Genomic DNA, 27,500 nt, shown 5'->3' with positions numbered 1-27,500 from the left:
ACAAGAGGAATTTGAAACAGATGTTATGTTACCCTTATAAGAATAGATATATAGATATTAGGGGTCCTAATGTCTGGGGTACCGTCCCGTGTTGTAATTTGTGTGACTACATTTAGACTGATAATAGCTTTATCAGTACTAATGATGGATGAAGGTTCTGTTTTCGGGTATGTGCTGAATGCAACACCAAGGACGTGATCTAGTTGGCACACTGCGTTGTATGTTCCTCGTTTTATGTAGGGAAGTGTAATTGTAGGTTTAAGGATAGAATAAGGGAACATACCTATTCTATTCGAATTAAGTATGAGAATAACGCATTAGCCAAACATGTCATGTCAGAAGGTGAACATCATATATTTAAGTTTCGAGTTATAGACAAGGTATATAAGTCTCTAAGGATGGAAGACATTCGTAATCATACTGAAAGGGTGGAGTCAACATGGATCCTTAGGATGCAATCTTACAAGGGGAAAGGCCTGAATGGTCAGTTTCCATTGAAACCTGTTCTCAAAGCAAGAAGATTGTTTAGTTGAGGTCTTTTATATTAGTTGTTTGTGCATATATATATATATATATATATATATATATATATATATATATATATATATATATATAGAGAGAGAAAGAAAGTTTTTGTATATATATTTTTAATATATGTTTTTTATTTCTGTAAGGTTATTTCATTATAGTTAGAATTTGTATAACATATAATACATAATATAGTATTGTGCTTTTATGTGTTTGAGAGGCGTGGCATGATACATGTATTTGATTGGTCAGATAATAGTATATAGGAAGTGGTCTTTTCTCTTTTTAACATCTGATGAAGCAGTGTTGGAGTATAACTGTGAAAGCACTTATTCCATTTGAATAAATACATTTATTTTTATTGGCCTACGTTGCAGTTCATTTTTTTTAGTTTGTGGTGTAAGTTGTGCATTCCAGATACTGTTTTTTACATTAGGTTTCAGTTATTGTTGATTAGTTGGCAGTATAAGGTACCAGGCTGAAAGTGAGGTGGGTGAACTCCTAGGGAACCAATGCATGCATCTCTGCTATTCAGCTTTGCAGCATGAAGCTTGTCTGGACATGACTGGCTTTGGTCATAGCGCAAGGCATAGCTGCTTTAAGGCCAATCATCTCACAAATATTATTGCATATTATTACTATTGTCATACTATTAATCAGGGACAGTGAGTTTTTGTACACTTTTATATTTAGCATTTTTACTGCACCTTGACAAAACAGTTTTGTGGCTTTATAGAGTATTCTTTTCCTTATCATTTTTTGGCATTTTATACAAAAGGCAATTGAATGGTTTTGCAGTTTTTCTTATAGACTTTCACAGGGACTAATACTGTTCACATTACATATGTATAGCAGTTTACTGTGAAATATATGACTCATTTGAAGCATGGAAGGACTATAAATTCCTGCTTGGATCAAGTGGTATGTACCATTCATACCAAGAAACTATGATTATCAGCTTATCAAGCTCTATATGGCACATCCATACAACACAGAGTAATGTCAATGTCATGCCCAATGATTCATCTGCAACTTGCAAGCACTGCAGTATAATGCATACAACCATTTGTTCTCCAGGAAAAGCAAATGACCATTTGTTCTCCAGGAACTGTCTACTTGCAAATGTAGATGTGTCTAGTGGAGGGTGTGGTGTTCCATATCAAAAACTGCTGTGATGATAGTGCATACTCTTGGAAATGGCAAATGCTCTGGGCATTAACACTGGGAATCAAGTCACTATAGATGTATACTAGAGTGTAAAAAGCAATGTAGGGTTCACAGGAAAACATTCTATGTGCCCTGCAAATGTGTGCATGTGATCGTGCTTGTGTGTTCACATGCACACAACTGTGTACATGTATGTATGTGTCTGGCTATGCTATGAGGGGTGTTTAAGCAATTTAAAAAAATGTCAGCTGGATTTGCCTCATTACACATTCCAATATACAAGTCCCACTTTGCACTTCATTGTATTCAACATATGACATCACTGCCATGTTGCAGAGCTCATTTGGACTGTACTGCAGGGAATATAGTCAGCTCTTACATTGTTGTTACAGTTGTGCACTAAAAGTAGTTCCATCAGGTTAGTGGTGCCATTTGGAAGTGAGTTGACCTTTGTCAGCAATGGCCTGTATGTGGATACATATCTATAAATATTTTTATCTGTGCCAACATCTACATTTGTGTATATAGCTGTATGTTTATATGGGCTTGAGTGTCTCTAATGGGTGGATGGGTAGAGACAGATATCACAGTAGCATTGTCAACTTACTGTATTGTTAGTGTGGTAGCACCTACCTTCTCTATCCGGACTTCTGTAATTGAATTGAAATGAAAGGTCAGATGCCAGTTCTTTGTAAAGACTGTCATTATTTATGAATTGCATTATCGCTGTTATGCATACAGGAGTCTTTATTTGCATATCTATTTCAAGCTCTACATTTCTCTTTCTCTATATATATTTATAGATATATATGGTTTCAACACAACTGCAGTCATATAAATGTGTGGAAACTAACTGGCCTTAAGGGCCTACAGTAATCAAAGAGCACAGTTTTCTTTTTACTCTTAAAATATGACAACCTCTGAACATTTGAATTGGAGCAAGAGATTAATTAGTAGCCATTCAAGTGGTGGTTGACTAGAGTAAGTTTTACACGTGCTCAGTACGCATGCCCTTATTTTATTAAACAAATAAATCACAAATCCTTAAGCATTTAAAATTAAACAAAAAAAGTATTTACTTAGAATAAATTAAACACTTTACACTTTAAAAGTAAATAAGCAAATGGCAATATTCTTGCAAAGGAATATGAAATCAAAGTTCCAGACAGATGACAAAACACAACCTATCAGCTAAACTAGGCCTTAACTACTTCTAACTGAAGGCATACTATGCTCTCCCTGACTCTAGCTTTCAAGATCAAAATAGAATTTGTAGAGACCTTATGGATAATAGCTCTGTCTCCATGTGTATTCTCCGACAAGGAAATCCAGGAATTGACTTGCAGGTTAATTGGTAACTAACAAATTAACAGTCTCCCTCTCTCTTTAATGGTAGTGATAACTAACCAAATTAACGGTCTTCTCCTCTCTTTTTCAAAGACGTGTGTGGAGCGTTTTCCCCCAGGCCTCCACTGAATATTGCCTTGTTCCAAGTCAGACTTTCCCAGTAAACAAATGTTAAATAAATAAAATAAATGTATTCCCCTAGTTTCCTAACAGAAATAATTTCTTGTGTCCTCAGTCTGAGTTGTAGAGGACAACTTTATCTTTCTACAGTTAAATAATTCTGGGGTGGGTAGTGATTTCCAACAAGCAAATTTCCAAATAATGCATGACCATGCGACCTACAGCAACATATTCCAAGGATAAGATAGTGTCATTTTCAAACTGCAGTACATTTCCACATCAGACAATGCACAATTCCCTTGTAATTTCAGTTTCATGCATCTCTTTTGAAGTAGTACAAATTTACTAGCAAATGCATTTGCAATGCAACTTCTTTTACGTTTTATAAAGTTATTCATATTTTCTTAAAACAGTATAGTTTTAGTATAGCTTTTTTCACATTTCCTGCATTTTCCTTATGAAAAATAGTTACACTTTTACATAGTAACCATGGCCATCACACTATGTAATATTGTGATTTACCTGTCAGGTGGAATTGATTAGGCACTGTCATGTACTATGAGTTTACTCTGTATAAGTCAACTATCCCAGTTAACTTCTTTTTCTTCTTCTTTCGGCTTTTCCCGGTTAGGGGTCACCACAGCGGATCACCTGTCCGCTCATGATTGGCAGTGGAGTTTTACAGTGTCGAGTTGCCAGCCCGGCGCCCAACCTTCCACAGGAGGCACACACATGCACTCACTCACACCTAGGGCCAATTTAGAGTGTCCAATCCACCTACAGCATGTCTTTGGGATGTGGGAGGAAACCGGAGCAAATCCCAGTTAACTAACAAACATAAAATAAATAAATACATAATTTAACTCAGTGATTATTCTTCCTAAATATATCTTCACATCCACCATACCTCTCAACTATCCAGATTTTGCAGAGCATCCATGATTTTGCCAAATATTTTTGTCCTGTTCTTGATAAAAGTTTTGATTTTCTGTCAAATCATTAAGCATTACAGCCAGTGAATAATGTCAGATATTAGACTTCCATACTGTTTATTGTTCAGAAATTTCATGTTGATACAAAACTCGGTGTTCTGGTAATGTTTTAAATGAATTACAGCAATATTTAAAAATTGTTCCTGATTATGGGCCTTTGTCCTGTTGTTATTTTAAGCTCTGTCCCCGATTCTTGAGTAAAGAAAATGCGGGCTATCCCATTCACTTATTAATGATCTGACAGCAAGCAAATTGTAGTGTTAGTGCAGTCTACAAATTACTGGCAAATTAAATTACTGGGAAATGTTCTTTAATTATTAGTGTCATAGGAACTGATAAACTTAACGAAAATGCTCAAAGTACAAGTTTTGGCAATAAAAATAAATACATAAAATAAATAAATGCATGTAAAACAGATGCAAAAACTATATCCAGGTTGCTTTTGTAGTATGTACTCGAGCAGTATTTAACATGAATTCATACTTACTTTTGTGAACTGAGAAGACAATGTCATGGTAACAAATAAAATGCAGAGTTTCTGTCCTAGATTTCATCATATGTGATGCATGCTGGTACTGACAAATTCATGTTTCTGAATCCAGGCAAGGAGTAAACAGAAACGGTCTGTATCTTTAAGATAACTGCAAGCATACCCCTGCTTATCCTGCTTGTTATAATGATGTATATGTAAAGGTAAATAAACAAATGGTAAATGGAGACTTGTCTTGCAGCAAGGTGTTGAAAAGAGGATATATAATGACTTTGACAATATAAGGAAAAATTAGGGAAAATCTATTCAAATACACATGCAAAGACAAAAACGTAGCTTTTAAGGAAAACAAGATTTATTTTTCTTAATTAAAAAAAACTATCACCACCCGCTGAGCTCAAAAATTAGTACAGAAAGAAAAAAATAAAGAATGTAAGAAAAACTGGAGTAATACAGGAAAAGAAATAATCATTGTTTAGCCTTACCTTCTCCATTAGATTCCATGCGTGAGGCTGTGTTCACAGTGTCACCGAACAAACAGTAGCGAGGCATTTTCAAACCAACCACCCCTGCACACACTGGCCCTAGAAGAAAAATAGAAAAGAATCTTTAATACTAAATTAAATGTAAAGCAACAGTAGTAAATAGCAGTGATTTAACAACATTAATTTAAATAGACTCATTTAATATGGAGCACTTCAAGATAAATTCAGAAAATGAAAGCTCTAAAGTAAATTTAAATGATTTTATTTTCAGCCAAATTGCAAAAATATGTATTGAATTTCTCTTTAAAGCTTGTTCAAGAGAAATCTTGACCAATGGATGAGGCACAGCAAAATAATGGGTATAGTTCCCCATACTAAAGGGGTGGCGAAGCCCAAAAACAACAATGGAGGCTTATAAATGAACCTATGAACCTATAAAGCAGGCTATTCCCTGTAACATCATTTTTGATAAATACTTATAAAGCCATACATTTCTGCACCACAGATATGAGAAGACAATCCACTTTAAAGATGTTTTGATAAAATGTGTGTTAACTCTGTTCAGCCCTGTTTAATTTATAAAGACAAAGAGACAGAAAATAAGAGAACAGCAGAGTAATAAGGTCAGATATAACCAACTAGCATAGTGCAATTAATCATCTGCAACAAAAGTATTGCTATTATATATTTATTTAACATTTGTTTAGCAGGAAAGTCCGACTTGGGACAAAGCCAATTTTCAGTGGAGGCCCAACCGGAGCACCCAGAGGAAACCCACACGAATGCAGGGAGGACATGCAGACTCTGCACAGAAGACACTCCAGACGAGAATCGAACTGGAGAACCTCTTGCTGTGAGGTGACAATGCTACCACTGCACTATACTAAGGAGAGCTTATTTTAACACATGCCTTATATTCCACCACAACATAAAGTGTTACAAAAAACTATAAACAATCATTAGGCAGCACAGCTTTCCTATTTTCATTTATGCCATTATACGAAGATATGTAGCTATTCTGACAATATCCTCTACTTGTCTTCATAATTTGGGATTTGAATGGATGCACGGTCAGTACTGCTGTCTGTGAAGACATGCGCAAATCATTGGTTTTAAACAGCCTGATCAAATTCAATCAACAAATTCAGAAAGAAGGCACATCCTAACTTCTCCAGGTCAGGAAGTAGAGCAGCCAAGACAGATGCAGTCTATTCACTTAAACTGGCAGTGACTCCAGTCTGGGAATCGGTTTTGGAAGTTGGAAAGCAGCAGAGAGAATAAGGGCTATTCATTAAGTAACTGCCCTCTGGTAGTGACCACATGCACAGAATTTTTCCCAAGCATGCTACTTGCAGCCTGATGAGTTCTGAAAATACTTTATGACATACCCATCTATCTGTGTTTCCAATATGTGCTTCATAAAGGAAGGAATCCAAAAGCTGTGGATATACCATTATTACATTTCTGAATAGGGAGAGTGTATGTGGGTTGTTCCATGATCTCTTGTAAGTTGGAGGGCAGCTGGGGGTCATTGATATAGTTTTCATTAAGTTACCCAATGAGCAGTATTACATTGGTGGAAATGGGAAGAAAAACACTAAGAAAATGATGTACAGGTAATAACAGCTTGTCAGAAAGGTAATGCCGGTATGGAACTATTTGCCATAGACATTTGCTAGCATCAAGAATAACAAGTAAACCTCACACAGTATATTCTGATAACAAACCGAATCATTCTGTTTAGAATCAATACTGGAAAAAAGCTACGGCTATAGTTACGTCAGCAATGTCAGTCACAGTGGCAGGGAAACATAAGCATTGTGGGTAGAAATTAACACCAAAATTTCCTTACAGTATTTCTCTGGTCAAATACCTGTATCTAGATCAGCATATATAGAAGGACAAGGAGGCACACAGAATATAAAGATGAGGAGAGAAGACAGACTGAAGAGGTAAACCTTTCAATAAATTAAAAGCAGTTTGTGCAAGAATCCACTGTCTTGGTCATGACCTTTCCAAACTTGTGTCCTTGATGCATGGATACTGTGAAATTTGTAGAAGAACTATATAAACATTTACAGCTGTAATATCAACACATTAGCAAATGTAATACAGATGAAGCAAATAGGAAAGGGGAAGGCAAATAGCTCTTAAGGAATAACTCAAAGTCACAGAACTAAAGTGCCACTGGGGAGAAGCAAAAGAGCTGTGTCTCCTTGGAAACCAGAATGGTACCTTAATCTTTCTGTGGGCCTATTACCACTGTTTTTGTAAGGGAAGGAACAGAGAAAGAATTGAGGAAGGTAACCACAAAATGACAGAAAAGGTGAGATGACTTTGTCTGGGAAACAAATATGTCAGAAAAATGTTACTCATTTGTTGTGACAACATCTAAACACAAGTTTATTATTGATGCCTTTCAAGCAGTTAAGCTTCAGACAGCTTGCTTTAAAATGAATGTGGCAGGAACTTGATATGGTCTGTTTTTTCAATGGCCCACTTGCCAATCATCCATTAGTCTAGGACGACCCATTGACTGTATCAGCTGGCCAGTGCAGTCTGCTTGTCAATGTGCTACACGTTGAGACAGTCTGCATGTAAAGACATTGAAATGTATGCGTAATGCCTCCTGTGTCAGCCTATGTCATATGCATATCACAAATGTCTTGCACTGCTGATGAAACACTGTGCTCAGTACTGCAAGATGCTTAGCATTTACTTCTGAACTATACTGAAAGCTGAAGGGAAAACAAAATTACTGATTGCTTGGGGGGTATGAATAATGGAAAGATGGTCAACAGGCACATGTTATTAATAAGTATGAGAGCTCAAAAACTCTCCAATACCTGTCTCTAAAGAGAAATGTATATATATATATACATATAGCATGCTTGCATTTCTTCCCTGTAGCTTGAGTCACAAAGTGTTCTCTGTATAGGGAGACATGAAACATTCAAGGAAAACACATGTATTTTTTATTTTTTTTTATTTTACTTTTGTTTTCCAGGAAAGTCTGACTGGGACAGAGCCCATTTTCAGTGGGGGCCTAGGGAGAAATGTCCAGATGCATGTCTTTGGAACATGGGAGGAAACCAGAAGGAACCCCAGCAGAGAATCAAACTGGATAACCTTTTGCTGTGAGGTGACAATGGTAACTGCTACACCACTTCATTGCAATATACATTTACTTTTGTGTCTACTACAGGTGCATATATGCTAGTAGCTCTCAACATACCTGCTTGAAAAAGCAAGTGCTCAAACTCTCCCTAGCCTGATATCTTTTTCTAAGTAGCCCTCCAAGCACCTGAGTATATACAGATATATAGCCCTACAAGAACCTAAATTGCAATCCTAAAACTCCTACCAAGTTCCTAACCTGTGTCCCCTTTCCCTAAACCTCCACTCACCTTATCTACCTCTAAAGACCCTAATCACTCCTTAAACCTAAAATTTCAACACCTCTCCCTACACCTAAATTCCTCAACCCTAAAACTCCCTTCCTGTTCCATAACCCTAAAACTCCTTTCCCACTCATTAAATGTAAAAAATACCCCCCCCCCATCCATCCCCATGTCTGCCTGCCCAAATACATACTCAAGTTCAAATGAGAGCAACAGTTTACACAAGCAAAAGGCACTCATGTCCTTGGCTTCAAGACAATGCTTTGTGTGCACTTGGGACTCCAACTCCTGCAGTATTCAGTTGAATTTTATATGAGAGTCCACACACACACATACACACACACACACACACACACACACACACACACACACACACACACACACACACACACACACACACACACACATACACACACACATACATATATATCAAACAAAGAGCAGGAGAGGAGAGAGTGAATTAATAAACTCCCAGAACTAGGACTCATACTGCTATATCACTTTGAAGTACAGGTCCTGGTCAAAGCATGGGACCACAGCATTAAAGAAGTGCATGCTTCATCTAGGGCTTAAACCCAAACCCTTCAGAATGTCCAGAATACAATTCTACCTGTTATAATCTTTAAGCTATTGCAGCAGCTGAGAACTGGATAAGCTTGGTTCAGGGAGGTCAGTGATTAGTCTCTGTCTGTCTGACTACTTGTGCATTGTGTTGGGATGGGGAAGGTTTTCCTGCATTTATTTCTCTATGAATTGTTTAGTAATCCTTGACCATGAGTAAACAATGGTCTGGGGAACATCCCATTTACTTGAGTAAAAATAAATATAAACGTATAGCTGCCTTTCCTCTGTTCTCATTTATCTGTTTGTGTGTAAAAATCACACACACACACACACACACACACACACACACACACACACACACACACACACACACACACGCGAGTGTGTGTGTGTGTGTGTGTGTGTGTGTGTGTGTGTGTGTGTGTGAGAGAGAGAGAGAGAGCTTGCATGTTGCCATCAAATGTGAAATTGTATCTTCTGTGGTTATTTGAGAGAGCTTTGATCATGACTTAGTTATGGGACTGTAGTTCAAAGGAATTCTACTGTACAGTACACTTCCTTGTTCTCTAAAATTATTTGCAGATCTCTCTCTCTCTCTCTCTCTCTCTGCATCCAAACCTTCCTCACTGGTAGCCTTGGTACTAGACATTGCCTGATATTCTTCCTTAGTACATCAAAACAGTCCCATACAAGTTGCACAAGGATCAGCAGCATTTCCTGGAGGAATATCTGTCACCTTCTCAAATATGTCCTCAGTCTTTTATGCCTGGTTGCCATAGTCTAATTTGTCCTCAGGCCATGTTCATGCAGGGTAGTGAATGTGGAGCTGTATGCTGATTTGATGTTATAGATCATCAATGCATGCATTAGTGGGCTCTTCCTGCATTGCACACATAGTGTACAGCTGCCCCCATGCTGACACCCTGATGGTGAATGTCCCATCAATGATCCACATCCTGGATGCCTGTAGTTCATTTATGTTCTTCTCCATTGTAAGCAGAAACATATCCTCCTGTTCTACCTCTGGTACTGACAATGAAGCACCTTTGTTGTAAAGGCAGTTGCTGTGAGGTAGCTCAGTACATGTTTGGAGTTGTCTCCTTAGTATCAAGCAACTCTTTCTTCTTCATTCTCCTTACCTGCTTCATCAGGTCTCAAGCAGAAATCTACTCCTTACCTCCAGGTCACACAATATCATAGTTAATGCCATGCAAATTATTGCTAGCTATGGAGTGGGCATCCAGCTTGTCTCTGCCCATTGATTTAATGTACACTGGTTGAGTACACATACTCACCAAGAGTGTGCATGCATGAGCTATTTCTATGACAGGTCTGATCCTCTCTTATGTGGAAACTACTTCTAATTATATAAGAAAGGTGTTAGATCTCCAGCACTGATATGTGTATTTGTGTGTGTGTGTGTGTGTGTGTGTGTGTGTGTGTGTGTGTGTGTGTGTGTGTGTGTGTGTGTGTGTGTGTGTGTGTGTGTGTGTGTGTGTGTGTCTGTGTGTGTGTGTGTGTGTGTGTGTGTGTGTGTGTGTGTGTGTGTGTATAACAGCATGTTGGTGAGTATATCTGATTAGGTATTTTGCAGGTGAGTGGTAAGTGAGTGTAGGATAATGTTGGTGAATAATTTGTGCATTAGTTTGTGTTGTGGGTCGCATTGTGTAGGTGTACTGCAGTGACTGATCAAAGCATGTTTTGTCTGTGTACCAGTGATGTAGAGAGTGAGTGGCTGAGTGTTATTGTGTATGTGTTTGCATCAGTGTAGTTGTGAATAGGGGATGAAGTCTATTAATGGAATGTATTTATTGGGGTGGGCTGCAGTGTGTGCTTGTTGGATTGAAGGGTCAGGAGATTACAATAAATCTTTGGTAAGGAGGATGGTGTTATTAGAGAGTGTGAGTTTGTAGGGCTGGGAGAATGTGATTATGAGTGTGCATGCTTGATCGGAAAATACTGTAATCAGGAAGAAGACGGAGTGTGAGTGTGTGGTTTGTGCATCATGTGAAAGATATGGGATAGAGCTATTGTATGAGATTTGTGTGAAGTAGGAATGTTTGCCCCTTGGGTTCGGGTGTGGAGACAATGCCTCCTACATCAGAAATGAAGACAGAGTGTGACTGTGTGTTTCAAACTGAGTGGGTATGTTAGCGTAATTGAGATTTGCATGGTGTGTGGACCAGCTTGTATGTGCAGGTGTGTGTTTGTGAATGTCCATGTGTATGATGAGTTGCCATCTTGATTAGTGGACTAATTAAAGATTGCACTATGTTGATGCGTGATTTTTTTTGATTAGTTGGCCATCAACTATTCTACATCTGAGATTCTCGACCTAATCCTTATATATCTGTGTGTGGGTTGGGGAGGGTGTATAGATTTTTTTTTGTATTTATGTTAAAGTCAGTCTTGTGTACCATCAGCTTAACATTTTGTCTATTTATGCTGCAATGTTCCTCAGTTTGAGTTTTAGCTATAAATTCCCTAGAATGGAATTAAACATATTCTTTAAGATATGTTGTTGTTGTGTCTTTCGGCTTTTCCTGGTTAGGGGTCGCCACAGCAGAACTCCGGTCCGCTAATGATTGGTAGTTGATTTTTACGTGCCAAGTTACCAGCCCTGACGCACAGCCTTCAACGAAGGTATGCCCATTCACGCATGTCTCCACGCAGAAGACGCTCTAGCTGAGAATCGAACCGGACACCGTCTGACTGTGAGGCGACAATGCTACCGCAGCACCACCACCACGGATTTATATTCTTTAAGATATACAAAACTATATTCTTAAGCCTGGATTTACAGCTCAGAATCTAATGAGGATCACAAATATAAAAGCTTATATCAGGATTCATATGGCTACTAAACAACAATGCAGGCACACAGTTAAGTTATATCACATTAAAGATATTGCAATTTATAGGTAAACTGATATTGTTAAAATGGATTTCTTTCTAAATAAGACCATGATAATCCTACAAAAAGGAGGCCTGGCTGAACGAACAGGAAATAAAACTTCTGTAAGAAACAAAACCTATATCATAACGCAATACAGCTTTAAAACAAGTACATTTAGAAACTAAAATTAAGAATCACCATGTTTCGTAAAGAAATTGAATGAAGAGGGTAGCTGTTGTATACTGTGATAGATGCCCATACCAGGGAATAGTCTGTACAGCTGAGCAGTAAATTTAAATGTTTTAACCTTTAGAAGATTTTTAGAATGTATTAAACAGAAGACAAAGAGCTCTACATTTTTTAGTAGTTGTGTGACATGGTCACTAGGACCACTGAGTAAATGCACAACTTTGAATCAAAAGGTGCTTGAATTGCAGATAACATGTACAGTTTGATCTTACCCATTTAGACACAGTCCAAGATAATTATTACTAAATCTGCAATAAAATATAATCGTTTATACAATGTTGCAGTTAAATATATATCATCAGCCTTGCAATTTGTGCCTACATTTTGAAAACAATGAGCACAAGAGACAGGAGATATGTCTCTAAACAGTTTTCCACTATTCATTACAGAGATAAAGGGAATGAAATATTTAAGGGATTGGCTAAGGTAGAAAAAGTTGGCTTTTATCTGAATGTGTATCTTCAGATTTTGTTAAGAGGTTAAGGTACCCATCAGGATAACGTCTTCTATTACAAACTTCCATCAAATGTCATGTTACTAATGGGACCTCTGAGGCAAATATAAAAAAGCACTTTTGCTTAAAGTGTCCTCATTTAAATATTTACTTATTTGTTTACACTTTGTTGACCAGGTTAGTCCTATTAGGCCAAGGGTCTATTTTCAAGGGAGACCCCAAGGCAGCATCCTTACTGCAATGGGGAAATTTGGTCAGGGCATGGGGAAATTCCCCTACTTGTCATTGTTGTGAGTGGGACCCATTTTGGAACTTCCATTCTAGGTGCAGAGGTGGCCCAGAGAAACAGGGACACAGATGGGGAGAGAAGTAGATGATGGAGTGGTGAAAGAAATTAAGGAAAAAGCAAATATTGAGATCAGAAAATGTGTGCAGGATTCTGAAAAAATGTTTAAACTGTTTAAAATAAATCTGTTTGATGGAGATGAGTCAGCAAATGATGGATGTATAATTACAACCCTCCAGATTGCGGGATGGTTTGCTTAAAGAATTGGTGGTGAAGAGTGAGCCAGAAAATGAAGGAGATGTTTGCTGGGGGAACATTATGAACAAAATGCAAAATAATTCAGAGACAATCCTGAAGAATAGTGGTGAGATGGAAAAGAAAAAAATATGCAGAGAAAGTAAAAGAAGACAAAGGTGGAACAGCAGAAAAGAAGGCAGAGAAAAATGAAAAACATAAGTACATGGTAAGGATTCAAAGTAAAGAACACAAAGAAATGCGCAGGTATGAAGTGTGAAACAATTTAATAGCTCCTTTGGATGTAAAAGCACTTGAGGTAAGAACATTTATTCTTATTAACAAAGAGACATTTTATGACATTTTATTTTAGACTATTTTTTAATGGAAAATTTTCTTGTAGAATATAAATAAAGAAAGACTTTAACCCATGGAATCTTTATGTGATAAAAGCATTTAACAGGTATGTGATGCGATATGTCGCACATGCCAGCATAGCTAGATGGGAGTTTTATAAAGAGTTATAGGTCATTTGTATATCAAACTGATTTGTGTGTGTGTGTGTGTGTGTGTGTGTGTGTGTGTGTGTGTGTGTGTGTGTGTGTGTGTGTGTGTGTGTTGAAAATGTATTTGTAAAGTTGCTTGTGTTAAAAAATGTACCAACAGTGAGTCCTTCTGGACAGAAAAGAAATACACATGTATATCACACTGTATTGCAAATGGTGAATTCAATATATTGTAACAGAGGATACTAGAAGAGAAGAGGTTCATCTCAGTCCAGCTAACCTTGAAAAATATCCTGAAATTAAATTACTTGGTTTAGGTCATAAAGATTGTATCTTACAGTTCTGATTGCAGCCAGAGGCAAAATATCTGTAAAACCAGGACTAGGAATCCTACTGTATTGTCCTTAGGGGTGAAATAATTGCTAGTCTGGAAGGGTGGACATTTTTGAAATGGTTTTATAGCTTCCAGATGCTATAACACATTTTTACAAACCTCTATGTGCGTGTATTATGACACATATGTGCTAGACTCTGGTCCAGTTTCTAGTAAAGGGAGTAGTGTGGGAACCAGAAGTCAGATGACCAGACATATGTGATGTCATTCTGTAATTCAGCACTGAAATGATGTTTTAATACTAGATAAGACAGAAGTCTCAGGGCAGTCTGTTTGTGAAACCTAACAAAAGAAGGACCACTCACCTACTTATTATTGCCTTGCTTTAGTAAGTAACCAGGGAATAGTAATTATTTTAGATCAGTCAGAAAAATATAGTGAGATTAGTTAAGTACTGTTTTTCTGTATCTGTGTGAATCTATCCATCTGTGTTATTTTTAATATTTCCTGTGATGAAAGATGCTTAGCATAGGTGTTTATTGTAAATAGATATTTAATATTTTAATGTTCTTTTATTATTTATTATTAAATATATTTAAACTTTTCATTGTGGGTGATCTTTTAGAAAATATTTTAACCTTTGAGAGTACTATTTGGTGACACTGTGGTCGCTTCTGAAAACCTTGCTGCATTGATAAAACACTACCATTTGTATTTGTATTAATCTTACTCAATATAATTGGATAGCCTGGTTAAGAGCCTTAGAGTAGCTGGCTTTGGAGTGTTCTGGTGGCAGTATCTACCTTATAGGCTGGGCAGAGGGGGCACAGTTGGTAAATCTGTTCCAGCATTTCCCAGGGTGTGTGTGTGTGTGTGTGTGTGTGTGTGTGTGTGTGTGTGTGTGTGTGTGTGTGTGTGTGTGTGTGTGTGTGTGTGTGTGTGTCTGTGTGAAAATCAAATCTCAAAGAGTGTGTGTGTCAGCTACTTGGAACAGGGACACAGAGCATTGGTTTCACAGAGAGGGTGATGGAGGACTTGCCTTGGAACACTTGGCTAAGGACTCAATTCTACAGCTGTGTCAGTGGGGAGTCTTATTTTTGGCCTGTAGAGAGAGAGAGGGAGAGAGAGGGAAACCCAGCCTCAAGATGGAGTGTGTTCCTTGTGTGCACTTAAGGGAAATTGTGCTCGGTGCAGAGAGCTGCATCTGAAAATACTGTGTGTATCTATCTTTGTTCCAACTGAACGTACCTCACCGGTGTCAGTGGTGAGGATTGAGTCTCTTGATTGCTGGCCCAGAGGAGGAATGTTACATATTAGTAAGCAGTGGTGTGGATATTAATTGAACTTCTGTAGCTTGTAGACAGTTGTCACTAAAGGTGTGTGTATTCTCAGCAGCCACAAAGTAAGGATACAGAGTTTCATTTTCGCAACAGTTTTATTTATTTTTTGTTAGTTTAGTTTAGTCTGGGAAAGCAAGCAAAAATGTCATCTGAGGATTATGGCAAGCTGAGAAAGAACAAGTTGGCCAAGGTGTGCAAAGCCAAAGGACTGGTGCATGCCAACCTGACTAAAGAGGAAATGATTTCTGCCTTAGTTGCAGCTGTAGCCCAGACCAGCAACCAGGAGGATAACCAGTCTGGCAATAGGGATTTGCAGCCCTCAGAAACAGGACAGTTCAGCTTTTCCTCAGAGGACATAAAAACCTGTCTGGAGATAGAGACTTGAACTTGAGGCCAAATGTTTGGAATTACAATCAGCGGGGAGACTCTGGCAGGCAAAACATGTGGAATTAGAGTCAGCAGGGAGACTACAGTGTTTGGATGCTGAAGAAAATGAGAAACAGCACAAACATGGCAGGGAGATGCTGACTCTTCGTCAGGGCCATGGAGGTAATGGGTAAGGGAATAACCGAACTCCAGAAGCAATAAAGGTCAGTACATTTCTTCCACAGTTTACAGAGGTTAATAATTTTGTTAGTTTTATTCATATATTTGAAAGAGTATGAAGACAGTATAATGTTGGCTAAGGGCTCTGGGTACAGTTCCTGACCCCTTTACTCCATGGTAAAGCTGTAAGTGCTGTTTCTAAATTGTCTGATACTGATTGTTTAAACTATGATAAAGTTAAACAATGTTTATTGCCATGTTTTAAGTTAACACCTGATCCTTACAGAAAAAGTCTCATGAGCACAGATGCAAGGCAGATGAAAGTGTATGTGATTATATAGCCGAGTTAAGCACTTATTTTCATATGTGGGTGAGTGGGTGTCAGGTTACCACTTTTGAAAGGCTGGCAGACCTTTTGGTGAGGGAACAAACCCTAAGAACTTTGCCTGAAGACATGAGAATCTGGTTGGCAGACCGGGAGTGTAACTCTGCAGATGAGTTGGGGAAAAAAGGGATCGCCATTTAGCATCACTGCACAAGAAGAGGATACCCAGTGCTCACACAGATATAAGGGAACCCATGGTGGGCAGCCTAAACCACCCCAAAAGAGTCCACAAGTAACAGGGGAAGCTGCTAGCTCAGGTACATGGACAGGATCAAGGGTTAGATGTTTTAAATGTACCCAGTTGGGTCATGTGGCTACAGGCGTCCATGTTTGCAAGGTGGGGAGCAAAAGGTGGGGGAGCCAGCAAGTGAGAATAACCGTATGCCAGTGGTAAGTTGTCTGGAGACAACAGGGGTACCAAACTATCACCAGAGTTTAGATCCTATCTTAGTGGAAGCAAAACAGGCCACTGCTAAGAGACACACATCCTCTGACATAACCACTATGAGGCCTTCAGTGGTTAAAGAGGAGCAGTACTTGCTTGGGCAGTCAACTCCAGTCAGAGCTTTAGGAAGGACCCCATTCCAAATGCCTTTGGCCAGGGTTCACCTTAACTGGGAAGGTGGAAAATGAAGCAAGCAAGTAAATGTGTTGGAGAATATCCCTGTAGACATCCTGACAGGGAATGATTTTGATAATGCAGTACCTTGCATGCATACAGTTACATGCAGTCAGGCTTGGACACAGGCATGTAGGGCTGGTAGCCTGAGGAGACCCCGACAGACCCCACACCTGAAGCCAGGGCTGCTGAGGTGGCTATTTCAGGGAGGGAGTTAACCTGCAGCAGTGAGCCTTCAGGTGAGCCACAGCTGCTGGTAGGTACTGATGTTCCCTTAGACAGAGGGACCACAAGAGCAGAGGCAAGTGGTGGTACCCAGGCTGACAGTGAGGCACTGCTATCAGAAGATACTGGACTTCCTGTGGAAGAGGAACTGGGAAGGGCCAAAAAGGTAAAGTTGACACAGGTTCAGCAATTAGACCCTACACTAAGATGCTTGAGGGAGGTAGCTAGGGAGGCACCTGATCCTCAAGGAAAAGGGGAGTCTGTATACTGGAACAAAGGTTGACTGTACAGAGAGTCGATCTCCTGGCAGGGCTCGAGGGTGAGGTAATACAGCAGTTGATAGTGCCTAGAGCCTACCATCTGGCACTTCTAGCCATACCCCATGACATTCCATTTGCTAGTCATATGGCTATAAAGCATACCAAGAGATGTATTATGCAGAACTTTTATTGCCCTGGATTTGCAAGGGAACTAACAGGTTACTACAGGACCTGTGAGCAATGCCAAAAAGTAGATAAGGCAGGAGACAAGGTCAAATCTCATTTGACGTCTTTGCCTGTGATTGAGGAGCCATTTCAGAGAGTAGCTATGGATAATGTGGGGTCTCTGAACACCCCAAGTTCCACAGGGAAGAAGTATATCCTGGTGGTAGTAGATTATGCTACTAGATACCCTGAGGCAGTGGCTTTATCTTCCATTGAGGTGGCAAATGCTTTGTTAGAGATTTTTAGCAGGTTAGATTTCTCAAGAGAAATACTGACTGATAGAGGTGCCAATTTCATTTCAGACCTGCTGGCTTGTCTGTGGGACAGCTGTAGGGTGAAGCACCTAAAGACAACTCCCTACCACCCCAGACTAATGGTGTTGTGGATAGTTTAAACTCTACACTAAAGACTATGCTACTGGCATTTGCAGACTAGTTTAAGAGACAGTGGTACAAAAATTTGCCCCATCTGTTGCTTGCATGCAGAGAGATATTCCAGGAATCCACAGGCTTTACAGCATTTGCGTTCTTGTACGGGCATAGGGTGAGGAGGCCTTTAGATTTGATTAGTGATGAGTAGGAGGGTGAGTGTGAATCCCACAAGGAGTCTGTTTTTGGCATATGTCCTAAACCTCAGGACAAGGCCTAGGGAGCACATAATCTTGGCCTAGCAGAACCTGGTAAGAGCCCAACTGCAGAAAAAGGTCTGATCTGACAGGAATGCTTGAACCTGAGAGTATGCTGTGGGACAGAAGGCTATGGTGCTCATTCCTGCTAGACTCAATAAACTGCAGGCAGCTTGGGAGGGACTCTTCAATGTGGTAAGGAAGGTCAGTGACATTAACTACATAGTAAACCTCAGAAGAACAGGTCACGCTCTTAGCTGGATGATGTTCTTTATTTAGTGCTTTCGTCAGTTAATAAAACAATGATATCTTCAGAATGTTGTAACGCGCTTTACATTCACTTTATATACTACCATATCCAGCTAAGAGTGTGACCTGTTCTTCTGATTTTACTTTGAGCATTTTGTGTTTTTTTACATGGTAAACCTGCCAGGCAGAAGGCAGGGGCACAAATTGTACCATGTTAACATGATGAAGCCTTACCATGATACGGCCCTGGTGATGAGTATTTGCAGTGGAAGGTACGCAGAGTCTGAAGGGCTTCTGGTGAATGATTTCCTCAGTAAGGCTCAGACTGACACCTCAGTGGAAGGGGTAGCAATATTCCAGTGGCTATCCCCTATGCAGGTTTGAGAAATCTGAGCAGTGTTACAGGAGTTTGGGGGTATGTTCACTGTGAAGCCTGGGTACACCTGCCTGTTGCTGCATCATGTGGATACAAGACCCAAAGGCCTATCATGCAGACCCCTTACAGGGCGCCTGAGTGAGTCAGACAGACACTGAGGGTTGAGATACAGGAAATGTTGGAGCTGTGCATAATCCAGGAGTCTAACAGTCCCTAGGTCTCCCCAGTGATTCTGGTACCAAAGAAAGATGGCAGCACCAGGTTCTGTGTGGACTACAGAAAACTAAATAATCACACAGAGTCAAATGCTTACCCCATGCCTAGGATAGGCAAAGCCTTAGAGCTGCACACACTGCATCATGTGGATACAAGACCCAAAGGCCTATCATGCAGACCCCTTACAGGGTGCCTGAGTGAGTCAGACAGACACTGAGGGTTGAGATACAGGAAATGTTGGAGCTGTGCATAATCCAGGAGTCTAACAGTCCCTAGGTCTCCCCAGTGATTCTGGTACCAAAGAAAGATGGCAGCACCAGGTTCTGTGTGGACTACAGAAAACCAAACACAGAGGGAAGCTGTATAAAAAAAAAAAAAAAAAAAAAAGGATAGCAGCTCAAGGAGTTTACTATTTCCAAAACGTGGTTTTTTGGAGACGCTTATTACCTTTTGTGAACCAATAGAAGCTTTTATTAGGTTTTCTTGGAACTTGGATATTTATTGGCGTTATCCCTGGAGCTGCTATCCTTTTTTGGACTACAGAAAACTAAATAATCACACAGAGTCAAATGCTTACCCCATGCCTAGGATAGGCAAAGCCTTAGAGCAGCTGGGTGGGGCTAGGTACCTGACCACTATTAATCTGACCAAGGGCTACTGACAGGTGCCCTTGACTCCCACTGCTAAAGAGAGGCCAGTCTTTGTGACTTCTTTCGGATTATACGAGTTCACAAAGATGCCCTTTAGGATGAAAAATGCCCCAGCAACTTTGCAGAGGCTGGTAGATCATATCCTAGCAGGAACAGGAGATTATTCCCTAGCTTACCTGGAGGATATTGCTATCTACAGCCATTCATGCAAGAGCACCTTCAGCATGTTAGGGGGGTCCTGGGCAGACTGCAAAGGGAAGGATTCACCATTAAGCCCAGTAAGTGTCAGGTGGGTATGGCAGAGGTCTCCCACTTGGGACATAGATTGGGAAGTGGTATGATCAGGCCAGAACCTGCCAAAGTAGAAGCCATTCAGGTGTGCCCTTCCCCTGTTACCAAAAAGGAGGTTAGGACATTCTTGGGGACAGTGGGGTACTATAGAAAGTACATTTGCAATTATTGTACAATAGCTGCTCCCCTCACAGACCTGATGAGGACAAACAAGCCAGATAAAGTAGTGTGGACCCCAACATGTCAGCAGGTATTACAAAAGCATAAAAGGGGTTTGTGAGGATGCCCTGTGTTAGCCAGTCCAGATGCTTCAAACCATGGGTTGGGGGCTGTACTCAGCCATGTTTCCACAGATGGACAAGAGCACCCAGGTGTATATCTTAGCCATAGACTCCAACTCAGGGAGGGATGTTATGCAGCTGTAGAAAAAGAATGTCTAGCCATCATATGGGCACTAGAGAAACTTCAAACTTATCTGTATGGAAGGAAATTCACTATAGTTACAGACCATAATCCCTTAACATGGCTACATTGAGCCAGCCATCAAAATGCTAAATTATTAAAGTGGAGCCTAGGATTGCAGGCATATGTCATGACAGTGCAGCACAGTAGTGGGGTCAGCATTGTCAATGCAGATATACTCTCAAGACAGGGTATGGGTTAATGTATTCAGAGAGAGGCTCATTCCTCTCAAGCAGTGTTTATCCAGGGTCACTTGAGAAACTAGCTTGAGACTTCAAAGAGGAGAGAGAGCTACCAATATGTGACAACTCTCCTCTGGGCCAGTAATCAATGACCCTCAATCCTCACCAGTGACACCAGTGAGGGATGTTCACTTGGAGCAAGGATAGATACACACAGTATTTTCAGATGCAGCTCCCTGTACCAAGCACAATTTCCTTTAAGAGCACACAGAGACCACACACTGTCTTCGGGATGGGTTTCCTTCTCTCTATTTCCACGCCGCAAATAAGACTCTCCACTGATACAGCTGTAGAGGTGAGTCCTCAGGTGAGTGTTCCAAGCCAAGTCCTCCACCAACCTCTCTGTGAAACCAGTGCTCTGTGTCCCTGCTCCAAATAGCTGACACACACATACTCTTTGAAATTTAATTTTCACATACTCACACCTGGGAAAGGCTGGCACAGATTTATGACCTCTGCTCCTCTGCCCAGACTATAAGGTAAATACTGTCACCAGGACACTCAAAACCCAGCTACTCTAAGGCTTTTGCCAGGGTATTCAATTATACTGAGTAATATCCATACTAATGCAAATGGTAGTGTTTGACTAATGCAGCAAGGCTTTCAGGAGTGGCCAAAATGTCACAAAATAAACATAAGGTTAAAATATTCTCTAAAAGACAAGCCGCAATGAAAAGTTTAAATATATTTAACAATAAATAATAAAAGAACATAAAATACCAAATATCTATTTACAATAAACACCAGAGTTTCAGTCACAGGAAATATTACAAGTAACACAGGTAGATTCATACAGATACAAAAAACAATACTTAATTATGCTCACTATATTTTCCTAACTGATCTAAAGAATTATTATTCCCTGGTTACTTACTGAAGCAAGGCAAAATGAAATAGGTGAGTGGTCATTTTTTCTCAGGATTCACAAACTGTTCTGAGACCTCTGTCTCATCTAGTATTAAGACATCATTTCAGTGCTGGATTACAGAATGACATCACATATATCTGGTCATCTCACTTCTGATTCCCCTACTACCCCTTTACTAGAAACTGAACCAGAATCTAGCACATATGTGTTATAATATACACACATACAGCTTTGTTAAAATGTTTTATAGCATCTGGAAGTTATAAAACCATTTCAAACACTTCTACCCTTCCAGGGTAGCAATAAGTTTGCCCCTAAGGACAGAACGGTAGGATTCCTAGTCTTGGTTTTCACAGACATTCTGCTACTGGCTGCAATTAGAACTGTAAGATACAATCTTAATGGCTTAAACCAGATAATTTAATTTCAGACTATTTTTCAAAGTTAGCTGGTCTGAGATTAACCTCTTCTCTTCCAGTACCCTCTGTTACAATATATTAATTTCAACAGTTACAATACAGTCTGACATACAGGTGGATTTCTTTTCTGTCTAGTAGGACCCACTTTTGTTTTATTTTTTAACACAAGCAACTTTACAAATGCATTTTCAACACAAGCAGCTGTACAAATCAGTTTGATATACGAATTACATATAATTCTTTACAACCCCCCAGTTAGCTATGCTAGCATATGTTACACATCCACTGCCTTACTTCTCCTGGCATAGTTGACAACACATTGCATAATCACAAGAGAAACAAAAAAAATCATATACAATTTGAAACAGAGGTAGAAAGAGAGACTTTGAAATGTCATTTGAAGTCTTTATGAAAAGAAATACTAGACATTGAAAAAGTTTATGACAAAAGGGGTTTATGGAATGGTGGCTGGGATTGTAATATTGTGTTAAAAATAGAAATATAAAAATATACATATACAAGGCATGACAAATATGGAGGAGAATAGGGAAATAGTCAAATTCTGGGGTTGACCTAATACATGTTTTTTGTAGAAGAGAATGATATTTGATAAGTAACTGTGACAAAAGAAAATGTTATATTTATGGGGGAATGGGACATTGTGCAAACAATGTGAATTGAATTGTTATAAATGTAACAAAATTTGTTATTTATTGATGAATTGCAAATATGAAAATAAGAGTACGGGAAAAGAAAAAGAAAGAAGAAAATTAATAACAATTAGGGGATTGTATTATGGTTAATGTGCTTGTCTCACAATCACAAGGTAAAAGTGTTTTTGTCTCCCCTTTGGTAATGAACTTGGCTAGGTTTAGAATAGCCTATTAAGAAAGCTAACTTATTAATTAACTATGAACTTATGAAACCATGAAACTAAGGAAAAGGGAAATTAAAATTTTAGAGTGCTTTCTGTAAATTTAAGTAGTATCAAGTATATAGTAAGAAGAATAGGAATTTTGGAGTGGTGTAATACATGGGGGATAGATGTAATTATATTAGAAGACACAAGATTTTTAACAAATGAAGAAAGATTACAAACTATGTGGAGGAAAGATAATCTGCATTTGGGAAATGAGAGATGCTCTGAAACAGCTATATTCTGTAGAAATACAGTAAAGACATTAGATATAACTTTAACAAAAATGAGAAGATTAACCGCTGTAAATTTAAAATGGAAAGAAGTATTTAGAATTATAAGATATGCTTATACTGTTTGAAAAGAAAAGCTTATTTCATTACATTTTAAACATGTAGTGATAAATATGAATATTCTAATAATAGTAGACTTTAATTGTGATTTTGAAGGCAAAAGTAAAAAGAAAGGAAATTATATAAGAAAAAAATGTTAGAAGTTATAAGATGTGATAAGTTAAAACTTTTGGACAAAAATTCATAGGTTCATACTAGGCTATCTGCCCTAGGGCATTTATAAGCCTAGCCAGAGGGTGTTTGGCTTTCGCCACCCATTTTAAATAAATTTTGCTATGCCCTTTTTCGAGGTTAGTATACTGTGCCTCTGTTTAACAGTGACACAGAAGTGATACCCGGGGTAAACCTATGATCTCCCATCCACTCATCAAGATTCCTCTTGAAGAGAGTCAATAAAGGACTCTGCCTAACCTGGACTGGGATTTTATTCCAGAGTGAAGGGAGCCTCTGGGTTATGAATCTGTCCCTCCAGCATGTCCTATTTATTTCAGTGCTGAGGTTCAAGTCTCTCGAGCGCGTAGCTCGATGGGATTTGTATTTTCTGAGGTGCAGCATGTCCATTAATACCGGGTTGGACATGGCTTTATACGTCAGGCACAGATCGCCTCTGAGCAGGCGGTATGCCACTGAGTAGAGCTGGAGTTTCTTTAACCGGGCAGCATATGGCATCTGCTTGAGCCCTTTGATCCTCTTGGTGAGGTACTTTTGAGGTCTTTCCAGTTGCTGCAGGTGTCTGGTAAGGAACATCCCAAATGGGGCATTGTACTCAATTATGGGCCTGATGAGGGATGAGTAAAGAGGCACGATGACCTCCCCTGATCTAGATGTGAATTCCTTCATGATTAGGTGGGCTATATAAAATATTTTTCTAACCACTTTGGCCACGTGGTTGTCAAATGAGAAATTGCTATCAACTTGGGTCCCCAGGTCCCTAATTACTTCTTCTGTACTTAATGGATTACCACCTATGTGGTAATTTGTGGGCACTTTGTTTTTGCCAAAGGGGATGACTATACACTTTTTGGCATTTAACTTGAGGCCATGCCTCTGGCACCAGTTGTCTGTTTCTATGAGGCCCTTTTGGAGGATGCTTGTGTCGGCTGGAGAGTTGATTATGGCACCCAGTTTGCAGTCATCTGCGAATTTGGTCAGTCACAGTCCTTCCGTGTTGGCCTGTACCTCCGAGAAATATATACCGAACAAGAGAGGTCCCAGGACTGAGCCTTGTGGGATGCCACTTGCAACTGGTTTGGAGTCTGACATGGCTCCAGCAATTCTAACCATGTGGGTTCTGTCCTTGAGCCAGTTTGCAACCCATCTAGTGACATAGGGGTTTATATTTCAGCTGGTGAGCTTATCTATAATGCCCAAGTGGGGTATTGTATCGAAGGCTTTTGCGAGGTCCAGGTAGGCTGTGTGGACCACCTTCCCCTCGTCAATGGCCTTGGTGACTGTTTCAAAAAAATCAACCAGGTTTAAGAGGCAGGATCTGCCCTTAACAAAGCCGAACTGGGTAGGATCCAGTGTCTGTAGGTCCCCAATATCTTTATTTATGAGGTCCATGATGATCCTTTCCATAGCTTTCCAGACCAAGCTAGTCAGGCTTATGGGGTGATAGTTTCCATTATCCGTTGAGGCACCACCTTTGTGGAGAGGGACCACTGTTGCTGTATGCCACTCTTTGGGTACATATCCTGTAGTAAGGCTGAGATTGAACAGTAGTTTTATGTTTGGGTTTAGCTCTTCTTGGAGTTCATGTAGGACTTAGCCCGGGACACCGTCTGGTCCCATTGATGCTGTGTTTTTTGCTTTGGAGAGGGCGGCTCTTACCTGAGCATCTGAGATGTTAGGGGGCAGCACTCTGCTGGGATTGATATTTGCCCTTTTGGTGGGGATGAGGGGGAGAAGTTTGTGCTGAAACTGTCAGCTAGGATGTTGGCAATGTCTATGGGTTTGGTGTATTTTTTGTCATTTTTGACTAATTCTGAGCATATCTGGGAATTCCCACCCAGGTTCCTAACATAACTAAAGAAAGCCTTGTTATTATCCCTAGTGTCCTGTGCAATTTTTCTCTCGAATCTGGTCTTAGACGATTTTATGAGTGCCCGTAGTTTTTTGCTAATACTGATCAGAGATGCCGTCCCTTTTTGGGATTTTTCTCTATCATGTAGTAGCTTCTTCCTTCTATTGTATAGTTTGTTTATGGCTGGGGTCCACCAGACAGGACGTCTGCCTTTGGAAGATTGGGTCTTGGTTTTATTTGGGATTGCATGATCCATGCATTCCTGAAGGTGTTCATAGAATGCGTTTATAAAGGATTCTGCGGTCTGGGCCGTATTTTCCACAGGCCCGGGGGCTTTGAAGGATTCCACCTCAGTTTTGAGGAGTGTGAAATTTGCTTTAGAGAAGTTTTTCACCGTGGTTTTCTGGGCAGGGGGTGGGGTCAGGATGTGAATATCCAGTGAGATTAGTTTATGGTCTGATCTTACCAGTGAGGGATACACTTCTGGTCTGAAGCATAGAGTCCCATGTTGATGATGATCAGGTCCAGTATGTTTTCCCCTCTTGTGGGAGTGGTAACAAGTTGTTCCATAGCATTTGAGTTTATAAATTCTAGGAACCTTTGGGCTAGGGTGTTGGAGCTAGAGTAATGCTCCCAGTCTATGTTTGGGTAGTTGAAGTTGCCCAGTATAATGGTGTTTGGAGAGACCTTCATATTTTCCAGTGTTCTCAGGAAGGCCGAGTGGGGTTCCTGGGTTTGGGAGGGTGGTCTGTAGCAGGCTATAAACTGGAAGGCAGTTTTACCCACTGTTAGTTGCACATGGATAGTCTCTGATGCTTCGTGCTGTGCCACCAACCTGGAGGTGTGGGTATCTTTGGAATATTGATACTCCCTCCTTTTGTGGTTTGGTCCAAGTTTTGGGGCCAAAAGCATGGTATGAGGTATAACCTGGTAGTGCTGGGGTGCTCTCGGGAGCCTTGAACCAGGTTTCTGTTACTGCACAGATATCAATGTTCTCCATGCTAAGGAGAGTTTTGAGTGCATGCATCTTGAGGTTTAGACTTCTGAGGTTGAGTAGCATTACTCTTAGTTTCTTATCCCTTGTGATACCTATGGAGGTGGGTTTGTCTTTTGAGCCTTGCCTAAAAAAGGCACTATAGGGGTAGCAAGAGCCTTTGCCAATATCTGAAAGCCCAGGGGTGACAGGTGCAAGCCGTCCCTAGCAAAGCTGGCTTGTCGAGCATGTCATCCCAGGCTGACAGGCATTGGATCCTCTTTGAATGACACCAATACTTAAGCCATTTGTTGAAATTGAACATCTTGTCTTCATACTGTGGCATCATTCTTGGTGAGGGTAAGATGATACTCAAGGTCAGGGTCATACTGGCCTGGGCTACATGCTCAGAGAGCTCCTCTATGTCTCTTTTCATGTAGTCCAGGGAGGTACGTCTCAGGTCATTCACACCAGCATGGACAATGACTGAGTCATATTGGTACTTGCCTTGGAGTGACCTGAGTGCTTGTGTTATGTGGCGGATCCTAGTGCCCGACAGGCAGCTCACCGTGACCTTCTCCTTGTTCAGCCTGGTGAGCGGAACGTCAGTGTGCCTGACGATAGAGTCACCTATTACAAGTGTATCAGGTGTGTTGTTTAGCCTTAAAGGCTGTGACTGTTCGGCACACTGGCTTTGTGAGCTATGTGTTGCACGTGTTTTTTTTTGGGTTAGCGGTTGCTTGGGTGTCTACTTTGGAGGTCTCTGCTGCTTAGGCAGACTTTTATTTAGAGCCTCCAAGTACTGTTTTGTGTGTTTATGTGTTTGGTTTGCTGTCGTGGTAGGTCTATGTGAGACTGGAATTGTAGTGAGTGTGGTTTCCTTCTCCTCCTGACTGGTTACGTCAGTACTGAGTTGAGAGAGCTTAGCCTCCAGTTTGGCTATATGGTTGCATCTCTCACATGTGTTGGAATTTGTTGGGAGGAGGAGAGGGTTGTCTGTGTACATGAGGCAGTTGTAACATTGCCTCAAGATTCCCAGATTCACCAGCTGGACCAGAGAAGAGATTGACAACTGACCTTTGGACATGCTAGAATAATATTGGGAAATCCTTTATAATTGAAAAAAGGGCCAATGGGGAACAAGGTACTCAAGGTGAGTTTGTCAGAGTGTAGTGCTTTTAATT

At 40.1% G+C, this 27,500-nt stretch overlaps 1 protein-coding gene across 1 annotated transcript in view; it reads right to left on the bottom strand.

The window, feature by feature from the left end:
* The window catches only part of NPR1 (natriuretic peptide receptor 1), a 3,300,976-nt gene that overhangs the window by 151,788 nt on the left and 3,121,688 nt on the right, over positions 1-27,500 (bottom strand). The window contains exon 20 of the mRNA XM_044079969.1: positions 5,130-5,228. Coding sequence (XP_043935904.1) covers positions 5,130-5,228 — 99 coding nt within the window. The remainder of the gene's footprint in view (positions 1-5,129; positions 5,229-27,500) is intronic.

The sequence above is a fragment of the Protopterus annectens genome, chromosome 8.part0, assembly GCF_019279795.1.
Source record: "Protopterus annectens isolate FY-2018-M chromosome 8.part0, PAN1.0, whole genome shotgun sequence".
In the NCBI taxonomy this organism is placed as follows: domain Eukaryota; kingdom Metazoa; phylum Chordata; order Ceratodontiformes; family Protopteridae; genus Protopterus; species Protopterus annectens.
This window is presented reverse-complemented; position numbering and strand designations above follow the sequence as displayed.